At 38.0% G+C, this 14,480-nt stretch overlaps 2 protein-coding genes across 2 annotated transcripts in view; one reads left to right on the top strand and one right to left on the bottom strand.

Moving 5' to 3' along the window:
- LOC125857508 (malate dehydrogenase [NADP], chloroplastic) overlaps window positions 1-14,480 on the bottom strand; it is a 1,084,261-nt gene that overhangs the window by 570,622 nt on the left and 499,159 nt on the right. The gene's annotated exons all lie outside the window — the stretch shown is intronic.
- Window positions 4,798-13,614, top strand: LOC125857534 (uncharacterized). The gene is made up of 2 exons (XM_049537137.1): window positions 4,798-5,018; window positions 13,359-13,614. Exons 1-2 carry the CDS (start codon window positions 4,857-4,859, stop codon window positions 13,416-13,418), a joined length of 222 nt encoding a protein of 73 aa, XP_049393094.1. The 5' UTR covers window positions 4,798-4,856; the 3' UTR covers window positions 13,419-13,614.

Below are 14,480 nucleotides of genomic sequence, written 5' to 3'. Positions count from 1 at the left end.
ATCACACGGCCTTGCTATATCAGAACATATCCCAACCCAACAACGAATGTGTCATAATACACTATAAACCCCTCGCCCTTGACTGGGAGAGTCAGAATAATAGTGGTGGTAAGCAACTCCTTGATCTTGAAAAAGCTCTCCTCTTACTCATCGAACCACTCAAAGGGAACATCTAATCTAGTCAGCCTAGTCAATGACACTACTATAGAGGAGAATCCCTCAGCAAACTATTTGTAATAGTCTGTCAACCCAACAAAACTCCAAATCTTTGTCACAAAGGTGGGCCTAGACCAATCACGCACCACCTCAATATTTGTTGGGTCTACCATAATCCCATCCTTGGACACCATGTGCCCCAAGAATTCTATAGACTCAAGTCAAGACTTGCACTTTGAGAACTTGGCATAAAGTTGTTGATCTCTCAAAGTCTGGAGCATAATCCTCAAATGTTGCTCGTGCTCCACCATACTCCACGAGTATATAAGAATATCATTGGTGAACACAATGACAGAGAAGTTTCTTTACGGCTTGAACACATGCATCATGAAGTCCATGAACATCGTTGGGAAATTAGTCAACCCAAAAGACATCACCAGGAACTTATAATGGACGTAACAAGTCCTAAAGGTTGTATTAGGGATGTCTCCTCCTAATCCTCAGTTGATGGTAACCATATATCAAGTCATTCTTAGAAAACACTATGGCACCCTAAAATTGATCAAACAAGTCATCGATACGAGGTATATGATACTTATTCTTCACTATCTCCCTATGCAGCTTCATGTAATCGATACACATATGTATAGACCCATCATTCTTCTTCACAAACAGTATGAGATTACCCCAAGGCGAGACACATATTCTAATAAAGTCCTCACCCAAAAGATCCTAGAGTTGAATATTGAGCTCTTTAAATTAAGCTCAACAAGTGTCATACGGTAGGGTGGAATAGAAATAGGACGAGGCATGCTCAAGGTCGATAGCGAAATCAATATTGAGTGCTTATTGCGGATGTGCTTCCTTGCAAAATCAAAGTCAGTAGGAAACACATTTGAGAACTCTCGCACAATAGGAATGAAATCAATGGTGGGGCCCTCCCTAGTAACATCAAGAATATACGTCAAATGGGCCAAACACCTACTGGATACTAACCTCTGAGCCCTAACAAAAGAAATGTTCACATTCGGTGTGTGGCTTCTAGAACACTGCCACACAATTAAAGGGCATACTATGCATGACTAAGGTAACGATCTTGGCAAAGTGATTCAGGACCGAATGATAGGGGATAACCATTCCATGCCCATAATAACATCCAAATCAAGTATATCAAGCAAAATAAGGTCAGTCAGCGTGTCGCACTCCTGAATCGTCATATCACAAGCTTTGTAGACTTGATCCGCTACTAAAGAATCACCCACGAGTGTCAATAGGCGCAATGAAAAAGACAATGGCTCAGAATGCAACTCCAACTGAGGAGCAAAACAAATAGAAAAATACAAATAAGTAAAATAAAGCAAAAATCGGCTAATGGCAAACTGAGATCGTACCTGAAATCACTGAATTTGAAGCATTAGCCTTTGACCTAGCAGGAACTGCATAGAAATGCCCACGTCCACTGATGAGTTGGAGTCCTACTCTATCATCTACTCCACCAGCTTGTGCACCTCCTCGAACACCTTGGGACCACCCCTACGAACCTAAGTATCGCCTCTACTCGAAGGCGATACAGCCCTACACCTATGACAATCTCTGACAAAATGGATAACCTCTCCACAATCAAAGCAACATCAATCATTCTAAGGCCCGAAAGGAAGACTATTTAACCTAACTTGGCCTCACGGTCCAAAGTCTGAAGCGAGACTTTAACTGGGCGTCTGCATTACCTCGGGGGATAATAAGCATGTTGACCACTACCTGAAAAGCCTCTATCACGAGACTAAGACCCACTGTAGCTACCCTGAAAGTGAGTTCTCTTATCTCTGCCCCCACAGGCCTCGCGATGGAGCTCATCCATAGTACAAGCATGGTCAACAACATCTAGAAAGAACCTACCCACTGATGCCAAGGACTTTGTAGCTATCTGGAGCAGAAGTCTTAATCCTCAAACAAAACACTAAACTTTTTCCTCCTCTATAAGCAGAATCATAGTAACATGCCTAGAGAGCTCGTGGAAACTGGTCTCATACTCCAATACTGACATGGAGTCCTGCTCCATCCTAGAGAACTATCTCTCAACCTGTCCCCAATACTACGAGGGATAAACTTGGCCAAGAAGGCCTCAGAAAACTGTGCCAAAGTCAGGATAGGTGACTCGACTGGTCTACGCTCCATATACAAATGCCACTACGGCCTGATGAGTTTGTCTAGCTAATAGGTTGTGTAGTCCGCCCCTCTAGACTCAACTAGACCCAACGTATATAATTGCTCATGTATGCTGGTCAAGAACTCGTCAGTATCCTCGCTTGTGGCCCTGAAAACCTTGGAGGAGCTAACCTAAAAAACCAACCTAACATTTTCTGCTCCTCCACTGTCATGGCAGCCTCAACTACCACCGGTTGAGCAACTACAAGTGTTGGTTGTACCTCTACCTTGGGAGCTACAATGGCAGGCTGTGATCTTGGGACCATTGGGACCTACTACATACTCCCTAACATCGCTAAAAGCTAAATGATCTTCTTTTGTAGTCTCGATACAACTGTAGGCTCGGGTGGCTATTAGGTGGTCCCGGCTCCATCGAGTGCAGATGAATTAACTATTAAGTGCCTATTAGGCTCAATAACTAGTCATGGGTCATATCTCTACTTTGATATCGAATGGGTGCTACCACGTGTGCATGACCTCGGGATCGGCCTCTAGTTGTGGCCCTAACTGGGGCCCTATCTGCCGTCCCGAGAGCATCGTCCTTGGCTGTGATATCTCTCGTGCGCACCATGTGTGAAAGAATGAAACAAATTTGAATTCCAGAAACCAACATGACTAAGGATGCGTGATACAGAATCAAATGAAATAATCTTCTTAAAGATGTCCTATAGTTTCTCGAAGATAAGATACAAACGGCTTCGCACCAATCCACATAACTCTACTAGGCATTAACTTTGCACTACTACACCGGTGACTTGGAGATCTAATACCAACTTGTCATGATCCAAAAATTAGGGTCATGATGACACCTACTAACTCCCACTAGTAGGTAAGTCAATCATTGGCCCAAAACCGGTGATTATAGGCCTCAGGAGCGAAATGAATAAAAGGAAACATAACAAAGAAGTTTACGAATGAACAACGGAAATAAGGAAACACTATATAAACACAACATTTAAACGAGGACCAAAAATACAAGATCTAACCCAAAACCTGGTGGATGTCAGTGCAAAAAGTCTACAAAAGACAAGTACAAGCTAATCATATACAACAAATATACAAGTTGTCTTAAAATATAAAAAAAAAACTAGCCAAACTATATACAGACGGAGATGAGTCAACTCTGATCGTCAATAAGCTTATTATTGATATCTGGAATATCAACAACAACAACAACACAAGAATCACCTCGGGTGACAAGAGCTTGGATCTATATTAGGAAAAAGAATGTAGAGTGCAGTATAAGTACCAAAACAGCGGGTACTCAGTAGGCATCATAGGCTAACTGAGCCAGTGGCGTAGCTAGAAATTTCACGAAGGGTGTCCAAGAATTATATAAGCAAAAAAAAAAATTGATAAATGGACGCACTAAAAAATTCAAAATCGAACTATGTAGTATTAATATTTTTTTATGAATAAATGTTCTAAAATTTTAAAAATTAAATCGCATGATATGTAGCTTAATCATTTTTAAGTTTCAAACTTACACTAATCTCTAGTGACGACAAAAATATCGAGACACGAAAAATTGAAGTAGAAACAAATGAGGTCTTCTTTTGTTTGCTTTTAACAGCGTTGTACAAATATTAGAATTTTATTTCAAACTTTAATGAAAAGAAATAAAAAATCAACTTTATTGAAAATTCAATAAGCTTTATTAGATTTTAAAATTATAGATTTATAAGAAATTTACTAACTATTATCTTAGATAATTAAAGGAATAAGGAAATATGAGCTCTTTAAAAAATGACTATAAAAGATAAGTTGCTGCAGAGATTCGAACCTGCGCATCAAAGCTCAACAAGGGAGCCTCCAACCGCTGAGCCACAGTAGCTTATTATGACAAGGGTGTCCAAAGTATTAAATTTAACCATTTTGAACAAAATTTTACTTAGGTATACGGTATAATTTTCCGACAAAGGGTGTCCAATTGGACACCCTCAAGACACTGTAGCTCCGCCCCTGAACTGAGCTTGCGATTGCAAAAACAAGATAAGAAGTGAGTATAACAGGTAGGAAGACAACGTGAAATGTATAACTAGCATGCATAAAGGTAAAACCACTATTTACAATAATGAAAGCAATAAAGTTATTTATGCCTAACTAGGCCCCCATAAGCTTAGAAGGCACATAGAAAGGCATAACAATAATAAAACATTCAAACAATAACCCGGCCGAACCCTCATAGACCTACACTAATACTTAAAAAAATAGTCAACTTGTAATTATTAGCAGTTCACATACCCTGAAAATTGGAGAGGATAATTATTCATACCAATTACATTCAATTAGTTGCATGGTCAACTAAACATGCACCAAAATTCAATTAGGGGAGTGAATTTTCAAATAAGCCAAGTGACATTTCTGAAATTTAACCTACAAAATTTTGTCGGGCACGTGTAAAAGTGAAAAATTGTGTTGTCAAAATTGACTTTCCAGATGATAAATTTAGCAAGAGAGCACATTTGTAATTGTTTAGTGTATTTGCGGAAACAATGGCGAAGAGGTTAGCTAGAGGTGGAAGAAGGGACGAGGTACCGTCGCGGTCGATTTTGACTCGAGCTGTGGACTCAGTATTTGATTTTGTCCGATTGGCAGAGTTCGAGATCCTCTTCGTCTTCTTTTTTGTTGTAGCATATGTCATTTTCAAGGATCTGGTTAGCTTCTCGCTCTCTTCTTTTCTTGCGTTACGGATAGTTCTTTTCTTATATGCCATTTTGATTGTGTTTTCCCCCTTGATTGTGGTCTTTTTGGGGATTGGGGTAGCTTGTTGTGATTTCAGATTTGTGGTAATTATGTCCGTGAAACAAAAGAAAAGGAAAACAACTCCCCAGCTAATAAATTACATGATGAGTAGTTTCAACTTTGGTTCTTTGTTATACCTAGAAATCATTGCATCAGTGGGGGAGGGGGGGGGGGGGGNGAATGGGTTCTTTTCTTGACAGAACAAAGTAGTAGACAGTACCAGCAAGTGTCAGCTTCTGGAGCCAATGTTTTAAGTCTTCAGACATCTGTACAATTTTCTATTTCCCAAGATCCTGAATTCTCTCGATGGGATAAATTTAGGCATGGATTTGGCTCAAATACTTTAAATCACTGGAAGTATAAGTGTGAAGCAGATATAGGAGCAATGAAGGATTCTCAAAGGCATCTGGAACTAAAACATAATGATCCTATTGCCATTGGTATATCTTCCTCAATCCTTAGTATAACATGAAAGCTGCCCGGGGATGTAAGTTTGGGTAGACATCTTCTAATACCGTAAATAGCACTGGAGTTGATAAACTTTAAGGCTTTGTTTAGAGATCATAATGCAACATCAGGTCCTATTTTATTTAATAAAATAGTGCATACAAACGGATAAACCATACAAGTAGAGGAGTTATTATAACTTTACTTCTACATAAGATATTCAATCTTCTTTAGCCAAAAGTAAAACAAAAAACTGAGCATGTTATTTTCGGTCAGGGACAAAGTTCATCACGCAAAAAACTATTCTTCGTTCTTCTCCAAATCGTCCATATTAGCATAAATATGCCATCCAAGTTCTGTGTCTTATCATATCCTGATTCTTTCTCTGCTCATGAAAAGGTTCTCCACATTGCTCTGGAACGAAGTAGTTATTCCTTTTGTGTTCAGCATCTTAATCCACAACAAATGGATCCCATCTCTGCCTTCTTTCTTGCAAAAATATCAGTATGTATAATCTCTCCTTCTTAGGTTCTTTGGTGTGAGTTTACTTGCCATACAGCTGTCCATGCAAAATTAGCAGCCTTAACAGGTGTCTAGGTATCCATAGTCTTTGCTGGGAAAATTTGTCTCTCTCATCAATTCAATGAGATTATACATCATCTTAAAAGGGTCTTTCCATCTTGGCATGCAATCCACTTCTATCTGTCCCTCCCTCTTGAGTCTTGTCACACCCTAACCTGTTGAGCTGGATAACCCTATTAGACATATGATCGTGACATATATATCTATACTGAATCAGATGACTTTCTGGAAATATAAGGAGGCATGTCATAGTATTATGATGCCAACAGAAACAACTGTGTGTACATATGGAGGGGATACGAGCCCAATTCACCTACCTGACAATAAGTAGAACTGACAAATAGATGTTGACATAATATATGTAGACATATGAAACATACCAGTGGTTTATGAAGCCTCTACTAGAATCTGAAAACTGTACAATTGATATACTCACCAGGACAGAGTCCTTAGCCTCCGACCTACCCATAATGTCTGAATATATATACATGTGACAAGTGCTAGAATCAACTGGCTCCAAAAAAAAGATGGAGCTCACCAAATCACCAATTGAATTGTAAGCAAGTGGCTAGTGGGGTGGTTTGTTGTCTTGCGCGTCTAAACCTGCATTGTGAATGCAGCACCCTCATCAAAAGGGACATTAGTATGTATACGACGTGTACTCGTATGTAAAGTAGACAAAATAACATAAGGCATATACTGGAGCACATATGAAGAAATATCACATATGAGCAGCTGAGAAAATGGTGTCCTCTTACAATATCAATTGAGCAGCCAAGCGACGTGCTCACAAAACTTCTGAATCAATGGTGTCCTCTTACACCTTCTCTGCTCGCTATAGCTACTATACCATACGACCTTCTCACGAGGTCTCTTGACACTCCTCAGGCTTCACCACACATGTGATAAGACTCAAAGGGACAATGAAAGAAAATAAAAAAGATATGTGGGTTAATACTAAGGAATTGAAATTATGGACAACAAGGGGATGAAACCCTCACCTCCCAATTGATCACACGTACCAAAAATTATTGAGTAGGGTTGATTTTTGGGTGTTGAAATCAATTGGGAGGTGAGGATTTTAGCCCCTTGTTGCCCATAATTTCAATTCCTCAGTATTAACCCACATATCTTTTCTTATTTCCTTTCTTTATCCCTTTGATTCTTATCAACATGTACCAACCTCTAAGATTTATGATACGACAAATAATACACAAACTCACAGCTTCCGATCACCGTCCCCTAAGTTCTTACTAACCTACGCCTAGAAACACTCACCCGAGCTTATAGACAAAGAGGGGTTAGAAACTTGCCTCAATTATAGAGATTCCCAATTCTTCTTGAAATCATCAAGAACGCACTTGCTTTCTAGATGAAATCATAGAACAAGTCAAGAACACACTTTCCTTCAAGATGAAATCATACACTAAGTACTTCTCATGATTTTACATAAAGATTTACACTTGATTCTTGATAGATTACTTACCATGAGCTTAAGGGTGTTGGAGAGGAAAGAAATCTAGAGAGAACAGCCCAAAGCTCGCCCAAGGTAAAAGACAAATGAATCTCTCGAGGCAGTGGCTTGAAACTAATCTCCCGCAGTCACCCACCATGATTGGAGCCCTAAATTGCAACTTATAAACTTAATTTTCTGGCCGACATAGGCTTAGGCACGGTGAGATCTCCATCACACCCAATTTGCATGCAGTGGACCTCGCATTGCATGCTTCATCGCGAGCTCTTGGGGTCTGTGCAGGCAAAACGCGTGTAATTTCTTACTCCAAAGTTGGATTGATGAGCTGTTTATCTATTGGCCTTTCATTTGATAGGAAATTCAGCCTCAAACTCTCCATAAATTGCGATATTCTCATTTAAAGTCGGACCAAAATCAAGGTCACTTAAAGCAATTGTCAAGAATGCAACTTCCAAATTGGCTTTTGCTCTAAGGTTATTCCCAGCCTTCAAACTTGATTAAACACCACATTTACGGTAGTACACTGAACCCTTAACGTATTGACTCATTATAACCTTACCCTCCCGTGTTTGGATAGTTTCGACAACGTCAACTTAGTCGTACACATGCTAGAAGGTATGGAGCATTACATGTCTTCCCCAGAATTCTTCATTATTTAAAAGCTAGTTGCTATTATGTTTCCTCAACTCCTCATTCTTCATGGCTCTCCTGTTTAGGGATATCCCAAAAGCTAGTGTTGGAATCCTCAAGGTAAATTAATTAATCGGTATTCTTCGAACTATTGCCAAAAAGAAAGAGGAAAGAAAATAGCTCTTAGTAAGTGAAAAGGGAACATGACTTGTAGTAGTGTAAAGTTGCTCAAGTTTTGTTGATATAGCTTTACCTTATCTTCACTTCAGGTAGATTACCTCTTTAACTCCAGCACTCAAATAATAAATGGCTTAAATTAACCAGTGGAGCTAAATTAGTTTTAAATAGCTTAAACTAACCCAGGGAGCTTTAATAGTTTTCTTGCCAATTCAACATAAATTCACTTCCATAACACTATTTATTTCCTCTATCAGATTTAACCAATTGTTCATATCTATTGAACTTTGAGTATGAGCTGCAGAACTAATGGGACATGGTTGTAGCCATTATTTATTTTTCCTCATGGTAGTTAACTTTATGCTCTTCAAGAAGGGCAAAGCTTCAAAAAGCCTCTTCTTATGGGATCGGGGTGGGGGTGGGGGGGAGTGTTGGGGGTTGGTGGAAGTATTTGCAGTCAGTCTTCTCTACATAGTCTGCCTGAAGTGATATACTTAGAGAAAATGGAGGGATATATGGTCCAGCTGCAGTTTGTTTGCTCTCATATTCATCCATGTTAGCAGAAAATGTATGTGGTGAGATGAGGTCCTTCTGAGTTCAGCTTCCTGCTTCTTTGATCATGATGACATATTTGTTATTCCACATCGGATGGAATTAGATATGAGTATTGTGTTTGACATGGAAGAACATGTGAACACATCATCTCTAGAAACAAAGATACAGTCAGAAGACCTTTTAGAATTATGTGGGGAAAAAGATATGTGTAGACATTTACCGATTATGATGCCTTTTAGAATTATGTGTAGACATTTACCGATTATGATGCCTTTTAGAATTATGTGGGGAAAAAGATATGTATAGACATTTACCGATTATAATGCATCTCTGTATCCCAAAAATGAAATGATTTGGGCATTAGAAACAATCATCATCAGGAAAGTGGGAGCATCTGATATTCCACTTTTTCTTTTCAATTTGGACTGACTTTCCTGAAGTGTCTAACTTGCACCTTCATCCACACCCCCTAGAACAAGAAACATGATTACTGAAATTGTCTTTTTTTTTTTTTTTTTTTTTTGAAGAAGGTAACTTGTATTATGAACAAAAGGAATACTCAAAAAACTATTCCAGTATTACTTACAACAAAATTACAGAGGGAGGGGTGTCCCTACTAAGCTTCATTAATATTCTAAAATAGGAATATCCTCTTCTTCGTGAGGTTATTCGTGTTTACACCAAAAAAAGAAAAGGACTAGACAGTTCATCTTCAGTTTCTGCAGAGAGCAACTCTTGTTTTCGAAACATCTCTGGTTCCTTTCCATCCATATAGTCCACCAAATGCAGGCTGGACAATCTTTCATCTCTCCCTGTGTCCCGACTGATTTCTATCTCTATTCCAGCAAGCTAGAGCCTCTTTGATGCTCCTTGGCATAGTCCAGCTTATGCCTCTTAAATTGATGAAAATATGCCATAACTTCACAGTTTCTCTACAATGCAGAAAGAGATGATTTATTGTCTCAATCTCACATTCACAAAAAGAGCACCTAGAGCAAAACTGACGACCTCTTTTCATAATGTTGTCCTGGGTGAGTGTGGCCTGTTTGGCTAGTAGCCAAGTGAAACATGCAACCTTGAAGGGTACCTTGACTTTCCAGATCATCTTCCAGGGCCAGCCACTACTCTGAGAGACTGATCTTTGTGATGTCTTGTAAGCTGAACCAACTGAAAATCTGTCTTGCTTGTCTGGTAGCCAAAATAGATTGTCCTCATTGGGGGTTAAATCTTTGTATTGCTCCAGAGTATTGAGTAGGTCAGCCACTCTGTTAATTTCCCAGTCATTCAAGTGTCTCCTAAACCTGAGATCCCACCCTTGATTGTCTCTCATTTCTCTAATTGTGGATACCTTTTGAAGGCTCAGGTTGAACAAGTCAGGATACTTGTTCTTCAGAGTTTCTTGTCCAGCCCACACATCTTCCCAAAAAAGTGTTTTTCCCCCATTTCCCACCTTGATTTTACAGTTGTTTGCAAACTTGATCCNACTACTCTGAGAGACTGATCTTTGTGATGTCTTGTAAGCTGAACCAACTGAAAATCTGTCTTGCTTGTCTGGTAGCCAAAATAGATTGTCCTCATTGGGGGTTAAATCTTTGTATTGCTCCAGAGTATTGAGTAGTTCAGCCACTCTGTTAATTTCCCAGTCGTTCAAGTGTCTCCTAAACCTGAGATCCCACCCTTGATTGTCTCTCATTTCTCTAATTGTGGATACCTTTTTAAGGCTCAGGTTGAACAAGTCAGGATACTTGTTGTTCTTCAGAGTTTCTTGTCCAGCCCACACATCTTCCCAAATTAGTGTTTTTCCCCCATTTCCCACCTTGATTTTACAGTTGTTTGCAAACTTGATCCACTGACTTCTGATAGACCTCCATACTCCAGTCCCATACGGTTGTGTGGGCATGTAGGTAGTCCATTTGTTCTCCATTCCAAACCTAGCCTTGACTGTATCCTTCCACAGTGCTTGTTCCTGTGATGCAAATCTCCATAGCCATTTCATCAGAAGGCTTCGATTCTGCAATTTTAGGTTCCTTATCCCCAGACCCCCTACTGAAACTGTCTTTCTCAACAACAAAAAATAATTTCTCAAAAAAGATGACTCAAACTGTCTATTTGCAGACACAACAGTCTGATGACCAGTGTTGCAATGATTTTAGAATTATGTTCTTGTTTATTCCTATGTGAAGTTAGGCAGATGGTCTTGAGTATTGTATGCAACATCTTGGTCTTTTTATTTTGGTTTCATAAAGGAAAGCAAGAATTCAGTTAGTCATCAAAAAAGAAAAAAGGAAGCAAGTTTTGAGATCATAAAATGAAACATGAAAGCTATATCATGTTTCCTAGTTGTACATAAAGTCTTGAGTGGGAATGTGAGGCTTAAAGATGTATAAAGAGGGGGGCACTCCAGGAAGAGAAAATAAATTCATTAGTCCACCATGGATGATTTACATTCAATATGTGACCTCCAATGAGCTTTCAAGTTGTTCATCCTTGTTTTCTTCCAAGGCTTTTATTGAGAAAATAGGTCCTTAATTTTTTCCCCTTCTCTGTTTTTTCTCAATAGTTAGGGGCACATTAAGGCTTCAGAAAGAGTGATGAGATTGCAGGATGGAGTAGTACTTGTGGGTGGCTGTACCGAGTCTATACTACTTTTGATTTACCCTACCTATTACGTTGATGTATAGGGGCAATGGTACAATTAATATAAGTTTTGGAGGAGTAATATTTCAGATAATTCACCCTACCTTGCCGACTCGAACATGTTTGGGACCAGTGGCTTACGGAGAGTTTTTCGTAAGCGGTGTCGACATAAAGAGGTAAATAATATTTACTAAAATGACAGCATATTTCAGAAAACTAAATTCAAGTTGCATTACAAATTAAAATACTAATTCAGATGAAGCTTAGATGATCTTCATCGAATCCCACCCAATTCTTTTTTGATTAATGTTTTCAAGAAATTCCAATTGGAAAGAAAAAAAATGAAAAAACAAACAGAACTACAATTGAAAGAGCAGCACACACCATGTTAATTCTCCAAAAATTACAAAGCAACTGTAATCTCCAAATATTATAAATTGTAAAGTGAACTTTTTTTCAATTCTTTCTCAGTATGCAAGAATGCAAGAATCCACCCTTTTCATCTCAAGCTAGAGAAGTTGAAAGAAAGTCTAGGAAGCCAACTAGAAGTTTAAGTGAATCTCAAATAAATGAGTTGTTTTTTCAAACTTTTAGGATTTTAAGCTCCTGTTTGGCTATAGATTTTGGGGAGAAGATTTTCAATTCTTTTTTTGAAAACATTGTTTGTTCATGTATCTGGTCATTTTTTAAAAATTTATCTTCAAAGAAAGTTCAAGTTCCAAAAATTAGACCACACCAATTTTTTGGGTGAAATTTCACTTTCACTCGTGAAACTTTAGCTTTTATCCAAGTAAAATGCATATCCAAACACAATTTCAACAACTCATTTTTTTTCAAGTTTCACCTAAATTTTATGGCTAAATACTAGCTAAGTTGCTTGAGTAATTCAATGCCACAACATTATATTAGTATTTATTGGCTTGCAAGTCGAGCTGCACTTAAATATAATATTAGCAGTACTTTAAGTTCAATGGAGTTGGCTCAGTTGTATTGGTTTCTCCCTTTTAAGCATGATGTTGAGGGTTCAAGCCTTGTTGGCTTCTTCATTTTTCAGAACAAGACTTTCAAAAAGTATGTTTCTGAGTGGGGTTGAACGCATAACCTTGAGGTAAATATTGAATGTCCATACTAGTGAGCTATTGAAGCAATTATGCTAAGCAAAGTCATCTCTTTAGTATTTGATCCATACTTGTTGTAGCATTGTAATATTGTATTATACATATATAAAACAATAGATTCCCGACCAAGCGGTATTGGATAACATCCCTTGGATACCCGTGCCTCCCCCCCTGTTTGGGACTGAGATGTAGTTGTTGCTGTTTATTTGGAGCAGTAGAGTATCTTAATTTTATACTCTTGTTATATCAGTTCCTGAAATTGGCTATCCAAATCCAACCATGACTATAGAGATGGTATAGTTAGACCTGAAAAGTACTTCCTGGAAAATCTAGGCATGATAATGAGGAAAAACTTGGGGACGTTGGTGATCATTGTGATTTAAAATGATCAGACTCTGCTTATGAGGTGTTTCAGTCTATAGTTTCATATGATTTGGTTCTGTTACTGAGATTCAAAATCGTGAAAGAAAATGAATTTGTTAGTTCGATCTATTTCTTTGTTAGTGCAAGATTTATATTCATTTTCCCAGGTTGGTAATCATGCATAAACACTTGGTCTTTAGAATTTATGTTCTTTTAATTATGCAGTAACACTTTGTCTTTAGAATTCATGTTCTTTCTTCTTATCCCAGACTTCAAGGCCGGAGTATAATGAGATGTTGGTGAAGAAGCCAGATTGGTGGCCTTATTAGAGTGTACCTGCAGGGTGTTTTCTTTGTCTAGTTGAAGAGTATGAGTTGCTCTGTACATTTATTTCTTAGTGTTTGTCCAGATCTGTGTACATTCTTTTCTAAGTGTATGTCTGGATCTGGTTTTGAGATTTCTTATTCCTCCCTTTTCTTTTCCTTTATGTGAGTCAAATATTGAAATCAGGATTTATGGGTAAGTGTCATACTGGAAATTCCATAAAATGCATATTGGATCTGATCATACGTGTATTACATGGGAAAATTTACTCGAGGGATCAAATATATTTACTCAAAATAGTGTGAGTTTATATATATATATATATATATATATATATATATGCACAATACATAGCCAGAGTTGAGTTTTATACATTTTAGAGTTGTATTTATTCACTCACTCTGATATAGAGAACATATACAAAGCAAATTGATACGCTGTATTGCAAGTTTTTTCTTAGTAAATTATTGTTACATTTGATAATTAATCAAACTATTACTATGATTGATAATTAGTCAAACGATCACTATAATTGATAATTAGGCCTTAAAGTACCGCTATTTCTCAAATTTTATGTCTCTTCGATGTCTGACATCTAGGGGTGCTAGATGTATCACTGCAAATAATGCCTGTATTAATTATTAAGCCTATAATAGATAGAGTACTTAATTTTACGTAGAGAAAAGACATAAAGTCACCACTGAAGTTGTTCCAGATTTTTAAAAAGGCATCTTAACTTTGCAACCGTCCTATTACCCCATAAAAGTTTCTAATATCTTTGTAAAAGGGTCATGTTGACCCATTCCCTCACTTGGGTTGTGAATACGCACAAGAGATGTGTGAAGCAATGTTTTCAGTGCGAATAACCAATTTAAAAGTGACATGTGTCGCTATTTTTCTTTATTAATTAATTATTTTCTTCTTTTTCATCATCTTCCCCCAAAACAAGCTCAAAAAGGAGTTGCTGGTGCCTCTCTTGACGGGCGATTTCACTATCAACTTTGATACTCTCTTTTACGAATTCATCATCTTTCCCAAGCGCAATAAGGTAGGAATTTGTTTTCTTT

Source organism: Solanum stenotomum, chromosome 3 (genome assembly GCF_019186545.1).
Source record: "Solanum stenotomum isolate F172 chromosome 3, ASM1918654v1, whole genome shotgun sequence".
Taxonomy (NCBI): domain Eukaryota; kingdom Viridiplantae; phylum Streptophyta; class Magnoliopsida; order Solanales; family Solanaceae; genus Solanum; species Solanum stenotomum.
The sequence above is the reverse complement of the archived record's forward strand: the minus strand, read 5'-3'. Positions and strand labels throughout refer to the sequence as shown.

Excerpts from the sequence above, each read along its gene's own strand:
- LOC125857534 (XM_049537137.1), top strand. The coding sequence starts at position 4,857 with ATGGCGAAGAGGTTAGCTAGAGGTGGAAGAAGGGACGAGGTACCGTCG. Across the intron at positions 5,019-13,358 it reads ATGTCATTTTCAAGGATCTG|ACTTCAAGGCCGGAGTATAA; the intron begins GTTAGCTTCTCG and ends TTCTTATCCCAG.